General features: G+C 46.0%; 1 protein-coding gene across 3 annotated transcripts in view; it reads left to right on the top strand.

Annotated features, from left to right (window-relative positions):
- The window catches only part of LOC142577288 (band 7 protein AGAP004871-like), a 505,838-nt gene extending 489,833 nt beyond the window's left edge, over positions 1 to 16,005 (top strand). For all 3 annotated transcript variants that reach the window (XM_075687088.1, XM_075687089.1, XM_075687087.1), the window contains 2 exons: positions 3,380 to 3,458; positions 5,302 to 16,005. In XM_075687088.1, coding sequence (XP_075543203.1) covers positions 3,380 to 3,458; positions 5,302 to 5,535 — 313 coding nt within the window. In that variant the 3' untranslated portion in view covers positions 5,536 to 16,005. The remainder of the gene's footprint in view (positions 1 to 3,379; positions 3,459 to 5,301) is intronic.
- Positions 16,006 to 23,971: the final 7,966 nt, after the last annotated feature.

Genomic DNA, 23,971 nt, shown 5'->3' with positions numbered 1-23,971 from the left:
TTAGCGGAGAGACGAGAACTAGGAGTCGGATTCCTGATTAATAAGGATATAGCTGGTAACATACAATTCTATAGCATTAACGAGAGGGTGGCAATTCTTGTTGTGAAACTTAATAAGAGGTACAAATTGAGGGTAGTACAGGTCTACGCCCCTACATCCAGTCATGATGACCAGGAGGTCGAAAGCTTTTATGAAGACGTGGAATCAGCGATAGGTAAAGTCAAAACAAAATACACTATACTGATGGGCGACTTCAATGGCAAGGTAGGCAAGAAGCAGGCTGGAGACAAGTCAGTGGGGGAATATGGCATAGGCTCTAGGAATAGCAGGGGAGAGTTATTAGTAGAGTTTGTGGAACAGAATAATATGCGGATAATGAATACCTTCTTCCGCAAGCAGTTTAGCCGAAAGGACGTGGAGTAGCCCAAATGGCGAGACTAGAAATGAAATAGACTTCATACTCTGCGCTAACCCTGGCATCATACAAGATGTTGACGTGCTCAGCGAGGTGCGCTGCAGTGAACAAAGGATGGTAAGAACTCGAATTAGCCTAGTCTTGAGGAAGGAACGGAAGAAACTGGTACATAAGAAGCCAATCAATGAGTTAGCGGTAAGAGGGAAACTAGAGGAATTCCGGATCAAGCTACGGAACAGGTATTCGGCTTCAACTCAGGAAGAGGACTTTAGTGTTGAAGCAATGAACGACAATCTTATGGGCATCATTAAGGAGTGTCCAATAGAAGTCGGTGGTAACTCCGTTAGACAGGATACCAGTAAGCTATCGCAGGACACGAAAGATCTAATAAAGAAATGCCAATGTATGAAAGCCTCTAACCCTACAGCTAAAATGGGACTGGCAGAACTTTCTAAGTTAATCAACAAGCGTGAGACAGCTGACATAAGGAACTATAATATCGATACAATTGAACATGTTCTCAGGAACGGAGGAAGCCTAAAAGCAGTGAAGAAGAAACTAGGAATAGGCAAGAATCAAATGTATGCGTTAAGAGACAAAGCCGGCAATATCGTTACTAATATGGATGAGATAGTTCAAGTGGCTGAGGAGTTCTATAGAGATTTATACAGTACCAGTAGCACCCACGACGATAACGTGAGAGAGAATAGTCTAGAAGGACTTGAAATCCCACAAGTAACGCCGGAAGAAGTAAAGAACCCCTTGGGAGCTATGCAAAAGGGGAAGGCAGCTGGGGAGGGTCAGGTAACAGCAGATTTGTTGAAGGATGGTGGGAACATTGTCCTAGAAAGACTGGTCACCCTATATACACTATGCCTCATGACCTCGAGCTTACCGGAATCTTGGAAGAACGCTAAGATAATCCTAATCCATAAGAAAGGGGACGCCAAAGACATGAAAAATTACAGACCAATCAGCTTACTGTCCGTTGCCTACAAAGTATTTACTAAGGTAATCGCAAATAGAATCAGGAACACCTTAGACTTCTGTCAACCAAAGGACCAGGCAGGATTTCGTAAAGGCTACTCAACAATAGACCATATTCGCACTATCAATCAGGTGATAGAGAAATGTGCGGACTATAACCAACCCTTAGATATAGCTTTCATTCATTACGAAAAAGCGTTTGATTCAGTCAAAACCTCAGCAGTCATGGAGGCATTACGGAATCAGGGTGTAGACGAGCCATATGTAAAAATACTGAAAGATATCTATAGCGGCACCACAGCCACCGTAGTCCTCCATAATGAAAGCAACACAATCCCAATAAAGAAAGGCGTCAGACAGGGAGATACGATCGCTCTAATGCTATTCACAGCGTGTTTACAGGAGGTATTCAGAGACCTGGAGTGGGAAGAATTGGGGATAAAAGTTGATGGAGAACACCTTAGCAACTTGCGATTCGCTGATGATATTGCCTTGCTTAGTAACTCAGGAGACCAATTGCAATGCCTGCTCACTGACCTGGAGAGGCAAAGCAGAAGGGTGGGTCTAAAAATTAATCTGCAGAAAACTAAAGTGATGTTTAACAGTCTCGGAAGAGAACAGCAGTTTACGATAGGTAGCCAGGCACTGGAAGTGGTAAGGGAATACATCTATTTAGGGCAGGTAAGGCCCACGGATCCAGATCATGAGACTGAAATAACCAGAAGAACAAGAATGGGCTGGGGTGCGTTTGGCAGGCATTCTCAAATCATGAACAGCAGGTTGCCACTATCCCTCAAGAGAAAAATGTATAATAGCTGTGTCTTTCCAGTACTCACGTAAGGGGCAGAAACCTGGAGGCTTACGATAAGGGTTCTGCTTAAATTGAGGACGACGCAACGAGCTATGGAAAGAACAATGATGGGTGTAACGTTAAGGGATAAGAAAAGAGCAGATTGGGTGAGGGAACAAACGCGGGTAAATGAAATCTTAGTTGAAATCAAGAAAAACAAATGGGGGGCATGGGCAGGACATGTAATGAGGAGTGAAGATAACCGATGGTCATTAAGGGTTACAGACTGGATTCCAAGGGACGGGAAGCGTAGCAGGGGGCGGCAGAAAGTTAGGTGGGCGGATGAGATCAATAAGTTTGCAGGGACGACATGGCCACAATTAGTACATGACCGGGATAGTTGCAGAAGTATGGGAGGGGCTTTTGCCCTGCAGTGGGCGTAACCAGGCTGATGGTGATGATAGTTGTAATAGTGCAATCGCAAAGTGGTAACATGGAAATGGTTTCAAGGGCGCTTTTTTATATAAACTATTTTTCCTTACGCGGAAACAATGTTTATTTTGCGGAAAAGAAGACACTTAGAACTTCGTCTGTTTTCTCTATTTTCTTCGCTAAGGTATACTAAGACTCAGCTGTTTCGACATGTCACTTCAACTTTGCTCAGAATGCCTTGGACCATGCAGTGCATAATGTTCGCGTCTGCTCGAAGGCACGACTTAGGCTCTTTAATGAGTGGGCCCGAATCCGGCCCGGGCCAGTGGCTTCAAGCCCGAGCCCGTCCTGGGCCCACCGAAAACGCTTCAGACTTCCCGGGCACGTGCATGCAGTGATCTATCAATGCGTCGCACCGTAATTGACAGCAGCCACAATTGATCTTAGCGTCACGTTTCTCAGTCTGCCGGCCGCGCAGCTTGTAGATGTCGGAGTGGTGGTCAGCCAGTCCGGGGATTGTTTTGCAAGGCAATGCACACGTATGTAACCAAGGCTCGTGGTTTATAAGCGGCCGCTCGCCGGCTCGGCGGACAATCTGGTCAGTCACCAACCGTGTACTCATGAATGAGCAACTTTGCCTACTCAGCCCCTGATTAGCTGATAGTGACGGTAGCTGGTCAACAATGACCTTATAGTGACATATTTCGCTACTCTGGGCACTGGTTGACACAAGTTGTTGAACATTCGCCTCGCAGCAAGGACGTCCGGCTGCCTGTCCAGTTACAGAGAGCTATGGCCGCCGAAGCTGAAGCCGCCCGTGAAGCCCGGGCGAAGGTAAGGCGAACGAACGTCACTGCGTTGGATACAATGCTTTTCCTTAATCGGCATTGTACTTCCCGTGGTCTATGAGCGTGTACGTTGGTTTATGTGTTGTTGTCAGGGAATGTGACATCTCGTCTCTTGCAACATGTTGTAGTAACATACCGTGCTCTTAGCCAGGCTAGCATATCTCGTTTCTCGACAAACCCAGAATATCGCTTTCTTTACTTTAATTTGTGGTGGTTGGTATTAACGGTACGCGGGAAAAAGAAGAATAGTTACAGGCATCAGTGCTTGCAAAATATAATATTATATCATGTAGTTCTTGGTATCATGTGCCTCTAGATGCTAAATGTGTGAGGTATTCTGAAGGGTCACTAATTAATTATGATTAGTAGTAAAGAAACTAAAGGCTAACGGGAGAGCTCCGGTGAATCACCGACTTTCTAAAGAGACAATTCGTCACCACTTGCGGTCGCTTTAGAAACAGTCGCATCATCTTTGTGCTGTAAAGGGAGCTAGCCGCATGGAAGACCCCTTCCTATATATGCGGAGTAATAGGTGTGGCCTACGTTTCAGTATGGACGTTTAAGGTCAACAATGCTGCTCCTTCGTCTTGCACCGAGAGCAAGGAAGTGGGCGATGTAGGGCACTTTAGCTGGTCCTGCAAGTGCTTCTGTTGTGAAATGAGGAAGCTCCTGGAAGGACCACGTATAGTGCACAAGGAAGTGTCACGCATTGTGCTGACATCTCTGCTAGAGCCTAGATTTATGGTCTCCTGGTGACACATTTCCCATAGAAAGAAACACTCAAATCTGCTAAACTAACTCAGCTCGTAGCAACATCACCACCACCACCACCACCATCACGGGGAAACTATTTGTACGTAAAGTGAGCAACTGTATAGATTAGATTCTTTTTCATGTTCTCCCACCCGCGTTTAAAGCAAGCCAAGTGTACATAGCCACGACCGCAGCCAACACCTGTCGGTGCTGACTGCGCAAAGACTGCTGGTTTGGTGACGTGAACGCTGATAGCGAACCAGCACTGGCGACAGACGTGCGATAAAAACAAGCTGAGCCCAATTGTGGCCGTTCATTCACTTGTTCCCGCAGTCTGCAGCAAAAGACAGTCGCCTACTCTAGCGCCGAAAATGCTAGTCTACACTATATCATCAGTTGGAACGGTATATCGAGTGGCGAACGTTCTTAGTAAATAATATAGCTGGTTTTTGTCTGTATTTTTAATGCAGTTTCTATATTTAGTTCTTTATGGGGGATCCCAAACTGCAGGCCGATATTCAAGTTTTAAGCTGAATAAATTATGTGTGCCTATGAATTTTGAAACTATAGGGATGTTTAGCAGTTCGTGTCCCTAGTAAAACAAAAAAAAATTGGCATTGAGCTGTCATTGGCACGCGTGACTCAAGATAGACTGTTAGGAATGTTCTCGCAGAGTATTTGTAATTAGTACCTTCTGTCTCTTAACGGTGACGACAACAGTTTACGCATCTGCATTAGTGCGTGTTTTCCCGTAAGACACACAGGTTTCTTTCTCTATTTCTTTCTTTTCCCTCTCGTATGCATTTTATGGGAGGTTTCTCATGTATATTACAGATTCTAAAATGTTCGTTAGGTCGCTGTTTAGTCTGTCGTTATGGTGAGAAATGTGTCTGTCAATATTGAAATAATTGTTAAATAAACAGAGCCCACATATGCAAAGGAACCCCTGCGCTACATCTGTTTTCGAGAAACAGACGTCGGCCAATGGTAATATTTCGCATTTCTGTCTCTTGCCCGTTCACGCGTGCTAAAAGAGGCGCGGCTAAGCCTAACGCCCTCCTCATTCGCAAACGCAGGTGATCGCCGCCGAAGGTGAGCAGCGGGCGTCGCGCTCCCTCAAGGAAGCCGCTGAGGTGATCGCCGAGTCACCTTCGGCACTGCAGCTACGCTATCTGCAGACTCTTACCTCCATTGCGGCGGAAAAGAACTCCACCATTGTTTTCCCGCTGCCGCTGGAACTTATGCGCGGTCTCCTCGCCAGAGGCCACGACGACGACTGCTACTGCCCCTCTTCACGACATCAGAAGTGATGTGGCCTCCGATATCCGCGCAACATTTGGCCCGTTACTCCTCCTCCTCACACGGTAGAAGGAGGGGTCACGTGTATTTCTCTCTCTCTCTCTCTCTAACGTATCTCTGTGTTTTTCCGTTTCCACAAACGAGTACGACGATCAACAACCTTGCGTCTTGTAGCCCCGAGCTACGTGTTTGGCATGTGCCGACCCTTCAGGCATGCTGCGTTAATGCGCGAATTCGTTATCGAGATATGCGCGCAGTAGTCTCTGCCCAGAGAGGTATTGCTCACGGACTGCTGAAACACTGTGTGCTGCTGTGTAGCTACATGCATGACTCTGTTTATGAGCCACTGAGTGGGCACCTCTTCTCCAACTTCTCCTTTCGCAAACCACCACAGGTGTGGCTCATTAACACCGGTCTGCCTTGTTTCTCCAACGTCTGTGCGTAGGTGATGCACAGCGCTTCAATTGCAGCTCGTGGTACTATATGACACTTGTTCATAGGCGACTAGCCAAGAGTGTCAGCTACTGGCCTTGTTTGTTTATGGGTGGCACGTAGGAACAGGCCACAAACAATACCGTCACACAGTGCTCGAGCGAAACCGCCTTGCGCTCCACTTGAAATGTTAACAACGCGCTAAACTGCCTGAGTGTTGCGAACGATTCAGCCTGCCTCGTAATGTTCCCAGAATCCCGCCTTCTACGTCGATGAATCGCCAATTGACTGGGCCAGAGGGAAGTAAAAGAAAAAAAGGGAGTCCGTCCATCGTCCACAATGACTTGAAAGCGGGCGGTGCGTGTCTTTTCTTTCTTTTTTGTTTTTCTCCCCTGGCGGCTCACACATCCGGACCCCGACTGAACGTAAAAATGTACTACTGTAGTCAGCGCATTCAAACCATCACAGTGTTCCGCACTCATTGTAAGCCTATCGACGGTGTGCCGCAAAAAAAAAAATATAGCTTGCTGTTTTATCTTTGGCGTCGTGCTTCGTAAAGCCGGAATGGAAAGCAATGGACTCTGTCCTACATGCCGCGTCTGCCACTGCTCCAGTGCGGGGATCCCAACTCGCTTCTTTCGCTGCGGAACACATTAGAAAATGTCGACTAACAAATAATTTTAATGGCCTCCAACTGTGTTAGTTCAACGGTGTTGTCAGCGTTAGTGTTGGTGTGATACCGATTAGAATGCCTCAGGAAGCTCAGGGCCTTGAGAGGCAGAAACTTTCGTCGTATTAGCCTTTCTATCGCGTGGGTCATTCTCGTCGGTGGTAGTTGCGACGGCATTCCTTTCAAGGGCTGCAGCGCTCACATATGGTCGCTCGAAATAGTTTACGTACATGGTCAGTGATTTTCACCAAGCTGTCGTGGTCAGCTATCGGGATTCTGTGGATGTTTGTGAACGCCGTGATATTGATTGTTGCCTTATTGAATGTAGCAGCGTTTAAATTAATGGCAGTTGCTCAAGTCAAATAACACATCTAAAAGAAGGATGCACGAATGACACCAGCCAACACTAGACTGAAAAATTTCCACGGTGGATTGGTTGTTCGTACGTTGCATTGGTTCATATTTCACTAAAGCTAATGTCCAGCTACGTTATACGGAATGAATCCCGCTCCCTTCAGTCAAGCGAAAGCAATGTGTTGTCATAAATTGTTGCATCTAGTGCGCTTTACAAATCCCACCTCATTTCAATAGGTATTTAAAAATTTGGCCACTCTAGGCTCCGGAAAAGAAATAATTGTAACGCATCATCCGGTCGCTTATTCGACTTCTTCTTCCTCTTTTTTTTTTTTTTGACGCACTCAGGTGTCTATTAAAGATATATATATTCTTGGGTTTTACGTAGCAAACCACGTTTTGAATATGAGGTACGGCGAAGTGGAAAGACGCCGGAATAATTTTGACCACCTTGGGTCAAATTATTCTAAATCTAAGTACACAAGCGTTTTTGCATTTCGCCCACCATCGACACGTAGCCGCCGCGGCCGGGATGGAACCCACGACTTCGAGATCAACAGCACAACGCCATAGCTAGTGGGCTACCGTGGCGGGTTACGCTCCTATTCTCGACCAAGTGCGCCCAAAGGGGAATTCGTACCACTGCTGTGGCGGATAGCAAACAGGCAGACCGCTCCCAGGAAGCCAAAGTTTTCCAGAACAGTTCGCAAGTATTCAGTGGCGTTTAAGCGATAGCTGTTTCATTCATTTCTAAAGATGGCTGGTCCTTACATAGCACGTATGAAAAAGAGGTCACCGAACAAAAACGTTTAAAAGAACGGCGTCCTTTCGAGCGCCAGCCTCCGAAAAGCTCGAATATCGGGAAGAGAGTTGTCAAGCGAACAAGCGCAGCATACTCTTCACTTACGAACCAGACAATAAAAATTTAAACAGCACAAAAGCTAGAAGCTAGAATGACAGTTTCCCGGCTGTTCACAGGCCACGGTAACGAGGTTGAGTGCCGAGGAAACGAAAAAAAAAAAAGAGAGGGAGAAACGGGAGAAACATTTTTTGCTCTAGTGCGAGCTTTACTTTTCAATTCTCGCTTTTTTGTTTCCTCTCTGCATCTAGTGAGGTGGGCAGAGTAAATTTCACTTGGAACGTTTGTCCCCCGATATGTGCGGGCGAAAACAGATTGAAGCTGGGGAACAAGGGGCGAGAATTAAAAGACACACCTGCCTCGTGCCCGATGTCTTCTCGTCCAAGCGAAGCTGTAAACGCAAGTCGAACAGGCGTCGGGGTGAGATCCGCAGCGCCGCCCGTGATAAAGAGCCGCCGGTCGCTATAAATTAGATTAGTGGCGGACCCACGTCCTCGACGAGACGATGGGGGGGAAGGCGGCGCTGCACGATAAACACTGCGCGCAGGCCCTTGGCTGGGTTGGGCCTCGTGATCTTCCGTTTTCACCCTGCTATAGCTCACCCCGATTCTTGTACCGTTACTTTCTTTTGTCTTTTTTTTATTCCCGTTACCATTGGATTGATTTGTCTTTCAGCGCGCGTTCTAAGTTTTCGCTTCCAGTACAAAAGGGCGCCACACACGCACACACTAAGCTTGCGAAAATTCAAAGGGAATGACGTGTTGCTTTCCTGCTTACACACTTGTTCTCTTCCTGCTCGCCTTATTTGATTAATTGCTTGCTTATGCGAATTCGATTAACAGCAGTGGACTTTTGTTTGTTTGTTTCTTTCTTTCTTTTTAAACTTCCAGAGAAGTTGTAGTGCTCCACGACAGTTCACGTAAAAGTTGTATATTTGCAGGATAGTATCGGATGAGAGGAGCTAGCAGAGTGGCAGAGCTACCTTGAAGTTGTGTTCCGCGTGAAGAGGGAATTAGGCCAAAGAAAGCTTGTTCGAGCTTGCATAAGACAATAAGAAAGCTAGATAAATATTGATAGGAAGTCGGCTACTGATGCAGCTAATTAGAGACCCGGTGGCACACGGACATTTACCCGAACGGTTCGTTCGCCATACTATAGGTCTTTGAATGATCCATTTGTAGATCTTTTCTTTTCTTTCTTTTTTTGCTTGCACGCTCATGAGGCCAAGTCCCGAAGGCTTCTACATTTCCTCCTCTTGTACATGCTTCGTGCTTGGTTTTCAAATAGCAAAGGCCACCTTTGAGATGTCTTTGGTCGCCGCGCAAACTTTGCTGGCACGGAAGCGAACTAACACGTGAAATCACACCGCGGTCGTGGAGTACCTTAAGAGAATCAGATGCCCTTTGTGCCATAACTCTAAAGCACACAAATTTAGGCTGCGGCTGCGATGGGAACTTTTGCAAAAGCGAGGCGGACGTTGTCACTCTCCGATTTGAGTGGCTCTTAGCCTCCTTTCCGCCCTGTGAGCTTTACTTTCTCTAGAAGTGATTCGAGGTCAGTGAATATGTATCTTTTCCTTGTCTTGTTTTAGTTCTTTCTTTACTGCATGTAGGCAAATATGATGCGCGCGTGGACAGCTTAGTATGCAAAAAGTGTGTGCCCAATATTACAAATGTCCTTAAGATAGGTTAGTCTTCTTGATGTCGTTTTAAAGTTTGACATGTTCTCCCCGGCTTTTCTTTCTTTTTCTTTTTTTTCCGCAAGTGTATTCTCATCTCATTCATTTATTTTCCCAAGCGGGTCACAAAACTTTCCGCCTGAAAAACGTCCGGTACACGAGCCAAGGCTGTAGGAAATTGAGTTATGCGTAGACAACTTTGGGGGTATGGTGTTGTTTTATGTCAGGCTCTAGGCGGAGGATCCTTCTTATCAGGTCAGCAAAGCCTGGTCATCAAAAAAAAAGGACAGAATCGACGAAATATGACCGCCACGCTTTCCTTAACGAAACAGAAGAAGCGTTACTGAGTTAGAATACCAAATTCTTTGTCGAGCATTATGCTCGTTTCCCCCCAAAGCTACGTGATCCGGCACTTCAAACTTAATAATATTTAAAATAGCTGGTTTTCGAAATTGAAGCATAATATGTTTATTTTTTTCGTTGTTCTTATTTTTGTTTTATTGATATAGGTTTTTATTAGTACTCAGCGCGACCCAATTGACGTAGGAAGGCCAACGCAGCAAGAACTAGACAAAAAATATTTCTTGGCTGCTAGTGCTTCTGGAGATGAGACAATCCACGTTCTGGAAGATAGTAAAATAGTCACATTGCTGTGCAGAACTTTTTTTTATTCGGAATTGAAATAAAATACAGAGGTTTAGTCACCACTAATGGAGACGCCTACCCTTTTTCGCGTGATAGTAATAATAATAACAAGAACGCTATCGGTTATCTCATCCTGCCGAAGCAATGAAAAAAAATTAACGTCGTGTAACGTTTAAAAAGCGATTGCGCTGCACATTTTGCAGACGACAGTGGCCCCCAGCTTACACCAATGACCTCGAAGTGCAGTGTTGTAGCTTTTTCGAAGGCTTTACTGTCCTGAAAGCTTCTGCAAGGATGTCAACTTTTAGTACTTTAGGGAGGGGGGGGGGGGACATGTTGTTACCGAGTTAACATTTATTGGCCGTCTGGAAGGCAACGTATGCGTGTTAGTAGACCGTGTTGCCAAACGCATGCATTCTTTCTGCTTTGTTACCCGGCGCGATACTCCAGTGGTTGTGGCGTTGCGTTGCTGAGCTTGAAGACGAAGTGCAATAACGCTCGTTTACTTAGATTTAGCTGCGCGGTAAAGAATCCCAGCGCGTCCAAATTATTCCGAAGCTCCCCACTACGGCGTGCCGCATAACCAGACGGTGGATTTAACTAAAAAAAAACGAATTAATTTCTTTTTTTTTCTGCTTTGTTCGAAGAAACCAGCTTTGGCGTTTTACCACTGCTTTACGGCACTACCACGTCGCTATCGAGCCCGCACGGGTAACGGATGCGATCTACGCACTTTGTAGTTGTGACTTCCTAATGTTGCACGTTTGTTCTCGTCAAAGCACATCGGCGAGCGTAGTCGAGCGATACGAACATAAATAGAAAGGCTTTGAGCTTGTCACGAAGTGTTCTCGCTGTATGAACATCAGCAACGGAACACCGACCAAGCTTCGGTGAAGCGCCTTAAGCGTGGCGCACGCAAACGTTTTGTCTGCGAAGTCTCCAGCCTCTGTCGTTTTGCTAACACCCACGCACGCTACGTGCTAGGGCAATTTTTCGCGTGAGTCATCGTCGGCGGATTGTCATTAAGAGAGATGAAGCAGCAGTTTTTCCAGCCTTGAGAGCATAATTACGCGCTTCACTTTGTTGCTGTGTGTTTGCCAACAAAGGAACTGCAGAGAAGGTGGTGTCCTCTCGATTTACCCTCACAGAGAGGCCCAGGGGCACTCGTGCGACACCCAGGTATGTGGCCGACGATAACGCCTGTGCGCCTCGACGTAGGAAGTACCAGTGTTCATCCATGTAACTCGTCACAGGTGGCTGAGGTACATGCGGCTCGATATCACATATCGCGACCGAAAGTATATCCGTGTGTTGTCATACATGCAGCTCGGTGCATCCGTGGACGTTACCTCTGTTTTGCTACAGCGGCGCAGCTTTCTTAGCCACCCCTCCCGCACTTTCCTGACCGTGGCTGCTGCTTGTCTTGATGAATAGGTGAGGTGCCTCACGTCGTGCAGAACGCGCGCGCGAGAACGCGTCCGTGCGAGAGCATGTGCGCGAGTGCCAGTTTCCGTTATAGGCCATGTATGCGAGAATGAAAGGGGAAAAAAAGCAGTTGTCAACCAGTCCTGTCTTTCTGCGTCGGCACTTCTCTTAGCGTGTATGTCCTCCTATAGATCCCCGAAAAACATCAACCTTCGTCCTCGTGGCATCATGCGTCGAGGTTTCACAATCTGCACTCGCATCAACTGCGGTTTGCATTTGTGTATTAGGTTATCAACAATGTAGCTGTTAAATGTAAACATTGCATCGCACTACAGTTCCGAACGGCACATGTGCGTAAAACGTAGACATGGCGTGACATTACACATCACGTAGGTGATCGCAAAGGCAATTGCATAAGCATCGCATTTAGTTTCGTACCAGCTTCGTAACCACTTTACGAAAGCTGCTCTTCGCACGGATTAAAACATGTGCGTCGGATCCGCATACTTTGTTTTCTCCTGTCGAGCCTGTCACGAATTAACAGCACTTTGCCGAAGAACATGTACCTTATTTAGAATTCATCCGAGAACGGAAAGTCTGGCTTGGATATAAGCTAGATTTCAGAACTGCTCATTTATTTTATGAATTGCTTGCTGTGGAGGTGCTCAGGTACCTCTCGTGAGTTTGACAGTCGTCAAAGAGAGCGTGTAGTCAGCGTGTTCTTACTTAACGTAAACTAGGGGGAAAACTTGTATCCGCGGTTCACGTTGCATCAAACGCGGTAATGCGCTTGGCACCGCTGTGCGCTGTCATTCGTTACCTCAGCGAAATCAATCCTTGTTGAGGCCTTTATATCACGTCAAGCGTGAGCGAAAATAGCATATCTAACTCGGCTATCTAGTAAGATGTCCGAGTTAAATATGGTGTTTTCCTTCAGGATGGATATTCAGCAAGTAATGAGCGCTATCGGGATTGGTAACCAGAGAGGATTTTGTCGCCGGTGTAAATGTAACTGCCTTCAACTGAACACAGGAGGTTCGGTCACAACCGCGGTCTCGTGAGCTTCGATTTTCCACGTGAGGTGATCGACCTCGGAATTCTGGGCTTATAACCAGGAGAAGCTTTTTTGCGGCTATGCCAGAATTATTATTTTCCCTTCAACTTCACGTCATAACTACTCAGGCAGAGTGCGCGGATGAGGCTGCGGAGTGACGAGGCATGATTTATTACCGTGATTTTAGGCCCACTCAAATCCACGATAGGGTGGACATGTGAGGCATGACTAAGCACTTATTCCTTAAGGGCGGCGCCCTCTACGAACAATCTGTACATAAACTTGAATACCGCTGGCCTTTGTCTCTGTCTCTTTCTCTCTTCCTCTTTCCGAATGTACATCGTGTGGCTATGAGACGTACATTGAAATGTGAGTAATATATAACATATACGTACCTACTCATAACACCTTAACGCTCCACATCTCGGCCAAAGCGCCTGTGTTGGAACGCGGTGTTTGCTCTGTGTCTACATGCTTCTACCGGAGAGGGACGTTAAAGTCGGTCGCTTCATTCTAAACCTGTAATGGAGGCGTTCGCGCTCACAACAGCACACGCGAATCCGTGTAGAAACCGCAGTGCGGGCCATTGCGACCAGTGGCTTCAGTTACCGTGAGCTACGGTCAAAATACAACACCGCGGTATTCAATATCGACTTATCCGATTGTTACATTTCCACAGGCATGTGGGTGAAATTTCATCCCTTAGAGCGAGTTTTGAAAACGTGCAGTTTTCGCGGAAGTTGTTGCTGCAGAGCTAGCTCATTGGAAATGATCTCGCTAAGAGATGTGCACCACTTGTCTCAGCAAACTGGCTTTGGTTGACGCACCCAGTGTGAAAGCCCGTCCGTGGTTTGCGAGTCCTGGTTCTGCTGTTTCCGCACTTTTACAGGCGCCTTCGGCTGGCGAAACCGCCAAACTCCTGACGCTGTGCGGATACGGCAGTTAAATTGAGCACATGTTTCTTGTTTTCATGAGCTGGGAGGTGTGAAAAAGTGTGAGGTTCTGCGGAAAGGGAAACTTATTTTCGCCAGTGTTATTAGCACACCTGCCGGGCACGTGTGTTAGCACTGTTGAGGTGTTTTCATCACTATACATAAAGAAATATAAAAATATGTTATATACACATATATATATCCACTACGCCGGACGAAATGCCTGTAGAGTAAAACGACATAGTGCGAGAAGTATTTTTCACGAGTTGACAAAATGCCTGGTTGTAGCCGCGCGTGTGACGCTATAGGAGGTACAGCGAATTGATTGCCGCGGTGTGAGTGCTCGAGGGCGCCTTCTCACGGCGTCCACTGAATTGCTCTCAGCTGGAGCTGTCCTGTAGCGTCTACACGTCCGAGCGTTTATTCACTTTCTCGCGCGATTGCTTGCACTGTTGTGTGACAGCGTATTCTGTGCTTCATTTCCACGAAGATCGCTCTTGTCTTTTGATTTGCACACAGTTTGGAGCGAAAAAGAAATACAATTTTTGCTTGTTCTTGTTTTGCGAACTCGCTAGTTTTCTGGATATCGCCCTCGTGGCACTTGTCTAAAGACCGCATGGGAAGGTCACCACGAAGCAAGCTTGCTCGCGTCGTCTCCTGGAGACCGGTGGTTCTAGGCGTCGTGCATCCGAGCTTGCGCTGCTGGATCAGACAGCCGGCTGTTCTTCACGCATGTTCTGTAACGAAGGCGGCTGCCGCTTTGAATCACAGGCACACGGAGTAGGACGTGGTCAACTTTCTTGTAATTTTCCTTTCTCAGGGAAGGCAAGGATGGGGGTGAGGGGGGAGGGTGGCAGGACATTTTGGCGACCGTGCGGCATATTTCAGCCTAGGAAGCACCAGTAGTAACCGGCAGCTGTGTTATAACTGAACGGCGCCAATAACAAGTGGTGGTGCTAAGCCTAGCTTGCCTGCCAGTCGGCGCATGCTCAGGTGCAGACGCTGCGAATGGGTGCAAACGCACTTCGGAGCGCTCCGATTCCGCTCAGTACAGACAAGTATTGCGGAAGCTGTACTGGTATTTTATCTTTGTCAATGCTTCGATCAAAATAGTGGCCCCAGTTGCTACCGTTTTGCAATTTTGACTGCGTTTGTATTGCATTTATTCGGGATTGATCATTAGGCATCTATCTTTAAAACGAATGGAGGGCGAGCTGTTCTTTTATTTTTTTCTTCTTTTCTTTATAAAGTACGTCAGAGTGTTTTACGCCTGCCATCTTCTTCGCGGCTGTCAGTGTTTGATGCGTGTGACGATAGTTTAGACGACATTTCGTCAAGGCCCTCCAAGGGCAAGACCGTAGATGGATAGTAGCGTGTTTAATCTCATCGACAGCCACTGCCTCGCGCTAAAAGCACCCAAGGCGCGTTCCTGTACGGGAGCACGTCTAACCATAAATGTCGGATCGTGACAGTCTTCAGTGCCTAAAGAAGCACATTGTAGTTACAAAAGAAAAAAAAAAGTATATACATATATATACATACAGAATACCATTATCTCCCGACTTTGCCAACATAACAATTCACCGCTCCAATTTCATACAAAACCTGTAAGAAAATGTCGACAAGAACGTATATTTCTAGGCCATGTGCAGCCCTGTCGCTGAAATTGTGAAAAAAAAAAAGAAAATCACCTTCTGTTATGGCAATGCTGTGGCCAATATGCTTCACCCGAATGGTGGTTGGTGAGCCACGTGGTAAACGTGCTCGATTCATTCGATTTGCTGTTGAGCGCTTCGCGTGCTTGTGTGATGACTGAGTGCTTGCGTCTCCGCTCACGCGATCAGAATGTGGGCAGTTCTGTCGGAGTGGCAAAAGAAAAGGAAATGGCGTCGCCGAGCGCGTAATCGAAAAAGAAATCAATTTCTGCATCACGCTGCTTCTCCACGCCATAGCGTGTGCTAAGTCGGGGAAAATGAAAGAAACCCGAGGCTACCTAGCCACGAAACACTCGGCGCGACGCTTTCAAGGTATTTGCGAAGGTTAGGTATTCTTTTTGCCATTGTGATAAATTTTCTGGTGAGCACTAGCCCATCAAGGAAAAGAAAAGCCTGTCTCCAATATCAGGATCCCGTTTGACTTAAGGAACACGGCGGAGAAAGTTCAACAAATAAAGAATACTTCGATCGTTTGTTCCGTCTCTTTTGTCTACCTCCCACCGTTGTTATTGCGGTGATGGCACTTGATTCCAGCTTCTACTCCTCCGGCGTAGCGACAAACGTTGTTCTGGAAAATAATTGCTGCGCCACGTAATATGCATTACGTGCACTAATGTCGAAAGCAAGCGCCTTCCGTCTGTTCGGTCGTGGCTATAATTTAACAAAACGGCCATTCAATATCGTCATAGGTGGCACAAAAAAAAAAAGAAAAAGAAATCACAATAAGCAGGAAGCAGGTCCTGATGCACCCATCTGATCAAAACTTATCGGCGAAAATTTTCTTTCCATCGCACGTTCGGAACAATTTAGTTGCCCCAAAGGAAACAGAAGAAAAAAAAAGTGCGCATACTTGCAGGCATGCCATTTCGTGGGCCCGCCTCCGACAACTATGCCCTGTTCCGATTCGCCGACTGGGAGCGCACACCGTTTTTTCCTCCTCCGAACATCTTTTCCCTTTCACCTCCCCGTGTGCAGTGACTGCATCATGTATTGTGTGGAGAGCCCTAAACAATTCGAATACATACGCTGTGCTCGCGGAGCCGCATTACGGGGTTGTGAAACCGGCGTGTAACGCTGTTCCTACACACGCGACTGCGACTACGGCTCTCTGAAGAGCTTAAAAGTGGCACTAAAATCGTATTTTCACCTCTCGCATTTTTTCTTGCGTTCCTGTTCTTTATATATATATATATATATATATATATATATATATATATATATATATATATTTACCAATGGCCGAATCCAGCGCCTCATTCTCAAAATTGTTCATGTAATTTAGATTTTCAACCTTTCGCTGCCGTCGCAAGCCTGTGGTGGCAAATTTTCTGCTGATTACATGTACTCCTAAAGAAGAGGGACGTCGATCGTTACACTTTCCACAATGCGCTCTTTTTTTGTAAGCCACATTCAGCGTAATCTTGGTCCCGGTGTACGTCGCAACAATTGGTTTTCAGCTCGACACACACGCGCGCCTGTCTCGCTGCGTCATCTAACTCACCTTCTGCGCGACTCTCTCATCTCTCTTTCTTATGGAGGGTTCCTGATTGCGGGTTTAAGACGGGGCAATCATTCAAGTAATGGTGGTTTTAATTGAAAAGCGCTGCACTGTGAATCCAAGAGTACTGGTGGCGTTAGAATACTAGTGTTACTTTGACATGTGCTGAAATCGAAGTGCACGATCGCTTCTGAATTGCGCACCCATGGTCATGTGACCGCCTCCACCAGGCATCTTCCTTTGCAACAGAGCGGCGAAAGCTTTCTGTGACTGCGGCAGGAGCAACGGAATAGAATGGAAAACCTTTCCATTCCATGCCATTGCTCCTGTCGCAATTTCCTTTGCAGGAGAAAACAAAATTGTTTTGAAGTATGTGCCCTTCTGAGCAGCAGGTTTGCATTCGAGGCAATTCTGTCGCCGCAAAACGCGAAGAAAATTTATTCGTGAAACATAAAAGTGCTCATTGGGCAAGCGCTGTGAGAACTTAGTCAAACGATTATTAGGCATAAGCTAGTGTGTGTGTGTCAGTGAAAATAGAGTCGGCCATTATCGCCTCCTAGTTGAAGGATCGGGTTTTGAGTCCCAAAGCTGTGTGGGAGCCTACTCACGCCTCCCACATTTACCTGTGGACGTGAATAAGAACGGGACTGTGGTTGCGTGCGCAATAACGCGCTGAAGTACACGTCCTGTCTTTTATTCATTTAGAAGAAAAAAAAAACGAACACCTTATTTGGATTCAAAATCATGTTGCATAGTGCTTGTGATGACAGTGTCCGGTTTGTGCAAAATTAATTATGTTCAATGAATTCATCTGCCTTTATTCTGCCTTTGTAACTGATCTCGATTTGTTTGTCTTGTTGAAGTATTTCGGTTGTGCGTTGCAGATCTGTGTCGTGTCCTTTTTCTCTAGACCCCATACGGCGTTGCACATCTGAAATTCCCTTGAACTTGAACATGGCTAACTAGGTTGAAAGCAAAATTTTGGGTGACTGAATGCCGTGCCTTTGCTTTATTTCAGACGCTCAATACCATATAGAATGTAGCGAGCCGATACGCATGCCCACTTGAATATCACGTCCAGCGTTTAGCAACTTTGCACTGCCCGTAGAGCGTACACTGTCTGAGGTTATGTATCCAAGTTCAGCTGTGTCAGGCGTGCTACAATGAGGTGAACGACCTGAGGACCAAGCCCGAAAAGCGGTGGAATGATCACGGCAAAATGATTCAAAAACACTAAGCTTGACAGCGCAGAGCCCTTATTCACCTCTCTCTTACGTAAGAGCATTTCTCTATTGGCCAGTGACCGAGCGTCCACCCAATCATAAGAGCCGTCAGCATAATGTATAATTAGGTGATCTCTTCGGCGATCCGCAATCACGGACGGGGTTTAGTTAAGGAAGATCATGTTAAGACGGAACATGGTTTCTAGAAGAGCGAACACGTGCGGTTGGACTGACGGATAAATAAAAAAAATAATAGGAGTTGCGCAGAATGTACTTTTTCTTACTCAATAATTAAAGCGGAACCTGTCAAGACGAAACATGTCTCGCTCCGGTTTCAGTCGTGATCCACCGTCGCCTTGATCGCTTTCCCATTGTACGGCCCGTTCAAGTACCGGCCAACCTCTACACATACTTGCGTGATGGAAGAATATGGGCTGTCGTCTGTGGAAAATCGAGAATTCAAATCTCACAGAATGGTCGCCTCCCCGCCGGTATTTTCCTCCGCTTTCCTCATCACCTCACTGTACACGCTCGTCAGCTCGCGAACGACTTTCTTCAGCCGTATTGTGAGCATGGCGTGCGCAGGAACAGCGAAGCACGTCCTTCTGTTTGCTTTACGCCTGGAATATGTGACTGCATGAGGGCCAATAAAAACAGTGTATCACTGATGCATCAGTGTCTCTTGTGTGAGGGGCGCTTGCCACCTGCAGAGCGTATCGCGCCGACACGAGGACAACTAGCAGCCAGCTCTATGATTCAACCTTCTAGAGTTTCCTCTTACACGCCACACAGTGCTCGAAAAGTGGCGTCTGCCGATGATCCCCGGCTTCAAGAGCCCTCCTTGAAAAAAAAAAAAGAAATGTAGAAGAGGGTAAGTCGTCAGGGCCGACGAGTGTGGGGCGAGTCAAGAGTTCAGTGCACAACGCCGGGTATAGATCCCCGCGAAAGAGACCTGTACTTGGCTTCAGTTCCAGAAATTATGTTGCCGGCCAATGGAAAGATCGGTGCCGTCTCATGGTGAGGCAGCCTTTCCTTGCATTGCTTTCCTCACGTCTGTCTATGAAAGAATGGCAGTGAAAATAGCAGTCAAATTTGTAGAAGAGGTGTCAAAAACTTGCTTTCCGACGTCTTTTACATGCGTCGCTATGAGGCTTTTGTTATTTTGATAAAAACACGAATTTCATTGGTAACGTTACTTGTAGTTCATTTTTCTGCTCCCGCTTCCTTTTAAATGCTTTTATTTATATTCATTCATACTGAATTTTCGGAAAAGGAAAAGTTGTATCTCCCTTACTTGCGTTTTATTTATATATGATCATTACTATTTTATTTTTAATTTATCTCTGTAATACATTTTTTTTATCGACCAGACTCTTGACCCATCCCCTTGATTGGATAGGTGCCGCTGCCTTTCAAGGTTATCGTGATCATCAGAATCGACAACAACATCTCCTTCCTGAAAGCAAACGTTCTGCAATGACGAGATTGTTTAGCCTGTTCCGTATACGTCCCTGCTCCCGTCATTTTCAATGTTAGAGCTTCTTTCTTTTCCCCTCTGCTGGAGTGAATTAACGGCTCATCTATGTTATGCGGTTGCCACAGGGGCTAGGAGTCATTGTAGTCGAGTAAAAATAAAGCTTATCGAATAATTTTTTGTTGTTGTTGGTAGGGCCTTGTATTATTTTTAAGACCAACCAAAGCGTAATTTCGATGCCAGTTCTTGTAGTGAGCCGCATATGGTTCAATTTTAGGAAGGCAAGCGTTGAACGTGAAGTGATTGTTGGTAAACCAGCATAAATACGGAGGCAGTGGCAGATACGTTTCCAACTACAAGTCTTTCATAGAGCTACAGCGTCACCCTGCACACTTCTTCCTGCTCTCGAGCGACAGCATGAAGCCATGGCTCCGAGCTTTCGTGCCTCTCATTATCTAGAAAAGAGAGAAAGCAAAAATAGGGAACGCAGGCTGGTCAACCCGATGGGCGTCCGGGATTCATACCCAATACTTCAAGCAAGAAAAAAAGAGAGAGGGCGGAATAGGAAGATGGAGAAAGAAATAGAGTAAGCAGTGTGCGCACCGGGGGGGGGGGCGCAGTAGGACTATAGACAGTCCTTCCGGTCGCGACACTTTTAAAAAAAAACTGCACTAGTACGCGAACAGCTTTTTTTTTTTCGCGGTCCAAGTATTTACGCTGTCCCGTTCCGTCTCAGTCCGGAGAGAGAGGTATTGGATGTCGTACAGAAAACAAGTGTACAACACCACAGATTCCGGATGGTTTCCCCAAATCTATAGGAGTCGCACGTCTGACTGTCGGCCATTCCAATACAAGAAGTAAACGCCACTCCCAGCTGCAAGCGGTACAGTAGCGTTGCTTCTCAGCGGGGAAGGCTAGGTGGCACTTTTAGCCGAAGTGAAAGGTCTAGCTTGAAAGGTCTAGTACGAGATGTCACCCAGGAGATGTTAAGCAGACCCCCACCACTCGCCTCTCACTAACTTTTAGTGTTCTTTTATTGCTTCTTAATAAATTTTCCTGAGCGCCTCACGCAAAATTGGCGTCACTGATGATAAAAGCCTCCCTTGATAGGTTTTCTTGAGGGCGGGAGTGGCCGCCTCTTGACAGACGTATTGGTGACAACAAATAAATAAATAAATAAATAAATAAATAAATAAATAAATAAATAAATAAATAAATAAAGCACCCCATGACTGCGTATGGATGGCCGAGTGATGGCGGCCGTTTCACGTGCTCTACCTGATTTTGCGTGCTTCGAATGACTAAAGGTGAGGTGGAGCAATGAAACATTGATCTGGATTTTGTAGCAGTGCTTTTCATTTTTTTTCCATTGTTATCATTTTTATCATCCGTCGCACCACCTCACTGATCTCGGTATGACGGCAGTGTGTTGGCTTCCGAACTAATTACAAAAGGCGTAAATAATGGAAAATTAAATAGATGGCTACAAAGTATGACCTCAGGGTCCGTGCGTTGTGAACTTCCATCACATTTTTTATTCTTCTTTTTTTCGTATCACCCGTTATGTCGAGTGACCGATCTGTGCGATAACGACGGCGCAGTGGCATCGGATCCACGACTGAGCCGATTACAACCAGAAACAGAAATGAAAAATAAAATGGATCCGTAGAAAGTACGGCCAGGGCCCACGCTCACTAAATATTTCGCTCACTTTCGTCCGTAAGAAAGTTTGTAAGAAAGGCGCCGATCAATAGTTGTTGTCAACATATGGCTGGCGGCTAATGACAAATAGTTCTTACGAGCCAGATCATTTGGGAATGGGGCCCCAGAGGCTCAGCTGACAAAGTGTTTTTGCTCCTAGGAACTCGGGAGCTTTGTAAACATTCTGTTTCATATCGTATTTGGCTGACAGCGATACTTACGGGACGCTGCAACACGGACGGCTTTGTAAACCAGGGCCGCTGTGCTGTTTGCGGAGGGTGTTGAGAGCCCCATTAGCAAATGGAAGCACACCCTGCGGCGCTTGCGCAATGGCTTTGGCGTTGTGCTGCTAAACCCTAGGGAGCGGGATCGAATCTCGGCCACGGTAGCCTCTATCGCCAGGTGGTCAAAATTAATCCCAAGTTCCCCGCTACGGCGTGCCTCATAATCATATCGAGGTTTTGGCACGTAAAATACCTCAATTAATTTTTTTTTCTAATGTAGGCACAATCACTTCGCGATGGGCTTCTTTCTTGTCCCGATCATCCACTGTTGGAACTTTTGCAGACGCAGACGACTGCGCAGTAAAAAATGCTGTGATGCAATGAATTTGAGTCGCAAGCGACCAGGCGACAATTGTGCATGTACCTGGTCGGTTCTTGTCAGATTCTCTTCGCTTAGTGTCTCTGTCTTCATATGTTAGTGTCTCCTATGGTTCATGCGCAAAATATGCCCTCGTGTGTCTTTTTTCTTTTTTTCTCAGGCGTGCTGCAGGCTTTGTGCCGCAGAATGGCACTGCGATATTCGCCAGTACACGCCTGATACATAACTCGTTTCGACGGTGACAATACGTTGTGTCACTATATTGATACCACTCTAAACGCATTACCGTCGCCAGTCATCGTAAGATGGGCTCTGCTGATTTTTTTCACCGTGAGATCGACCTATGCACATTTTAAGGATAGCCTCCGGGACCGGTCCACGTTACAAATCCAAGTACAGCGCCAACGGCCTGTCTGGATCTGAGTGACGCTGCCGCTTTAAAACTGTTTTCGAAGAGGCCAAGCCAGGGAACGTGACCATGCGTCACAATAACACTGCAGAAAATAAAGTGTTGTCAAAGAACAGAAGGAAACTACGTGTCAGCAGGCTCATCCATTGGAACTGCTGTCCTTCTGTATCACGCTTAAATCTCCTTCTCTTATAAGATAACCAAAGGAACAAAAATCACGGTTGATGTGCCTTGCGTCCATCGCGGCATTTCATCAATCAGGTCTGGGTTTCTAGGACAGTTTGAACGCAACGCAACGGAGTTATAAGGTAAGCACCTTTCTACGTATACTATGTTGTTGCCCTTGCTTTGCTGGTGTTGCACTTGTTTCGCAATAAGGACGCCTGAATGCGTGGGTTTAGAAATGAGAAGCACCAAATCAGTTGACATTGACAAGGTCATCTTTGAAAACTGTATATAATTGTTAGTTTCGCGGTGATATGTTGATTACTAGGAAGTTCAACATTTTCATTTTTTTTTTATTTCTCGCCTAAACCCCCGCACCGGTACGTCAGTGGTACGTCATGAACGTCAACAGTATCTGCTCGTACTTGGGCCGGTCCGGCACTACAAGTGTTCTCCAAACTTGCTCTAAGTTAAGTCTGGCTCTCTCAGAACACAATGTAGTCCATTTTAATCTACACAACATTAACGGGCACGAGCACACGTCGTCGAAAATCCGTGACGTCACCGTGAGCTGGCGCGGAAAGTTCAAGGTGGCGTCGCCACCTGTCTCTCCTTTCTGTTCTTTCATCGGGCTCACCAGGCCTCTTCTCACGGTGAGAGTGACTTCTTCGGTATTGCAGAAGGCTTTTTCACCAGTTCATCTCAAATAATGTTTTTGTTTAGTGTCTGTTTAAAAAGAGAGAAATCAATATAAATACTCGAAGTAGAAAGAAACGCCTTTCATTTTATAATGCGTGATAACCAGAAACGCGCCTGGAAACCACACAAGAACAAATAAAGGAAGCACTTACTCATCACTACGCTTTCTACAATAATTTTTCAGCCCAATACATCCAGTAGTAGAATAAATTTAAGAGAACAATCTCTGACGAGTTGATATCATTCAGCTAAGAGAAAAAAGTAAGGTACCAAGTTTTATCGCATCAGTTGCTTTGTGGAACCAGCGTTATCTCACTGAAATGTAGCAAACTTGGAGTATCCTCTCAAAGCTGGTGCGACCACAAATGTGACACATTTCCTAGATAACAAAAAAAGTGTTGCATAATTCTCCCCCTCTTTTCGTGCTGTAAATTTCCAGGTATTGCCATAAAGAAATTGGATAAGATTCATGAGAATTCTGGAGGCAATCACTGCTTTCACATTATGGTACTTGCAGCCTATGTCGAAAGCTGTCCTGCATTTGCAGACACTTGCTGCCTGTGATTAATAGCATCCGCGTGCCGCAAAAGGGCCATCACTTGAATTGCCCTTCTACTTTTACTTAATCATGAGTTCTATTACCATTGTTGCATGTTGGTAATTTAAGCGGGGCTGCTTTTCATTTCCTCGCTGCGTGCAATAATCAGATATTATTACGCGTCCAGCCACGATTATTTCACTGGATGGTTTCAAAACAACTCGGACGGCATTTTTCTCAAAGGCTCGGGCTGAGCAATCAGACAGGAAATTTAGCGAGAACAGAAAGACAAATCTGGCGCATTAAACGAAGTACAAATTCATAGTGACCGAGTATAATGCAAAAGAGTAAAATAAAATAAATAAGGTAATAA

This window comes from Dermacentor variabilis, chromosome 1, assembly GCF_050947875.1.
Source record: "Dermacentor variabilis isolate Ectoservices chromosome 1, ASM5094787v1, whole genome shotgun sequence".
NCBI lineage: Eukaryota > Metazoa > Arthropoda > Arachnida > Ixodida > Ixodidae > Dermacentor > Dermacentor variabilis.
The sequence above is the reverse complement of the archived record's forward strand: the minus strand, read 5'-3'. Positions and strand labels throughout refer to the sequence as shown.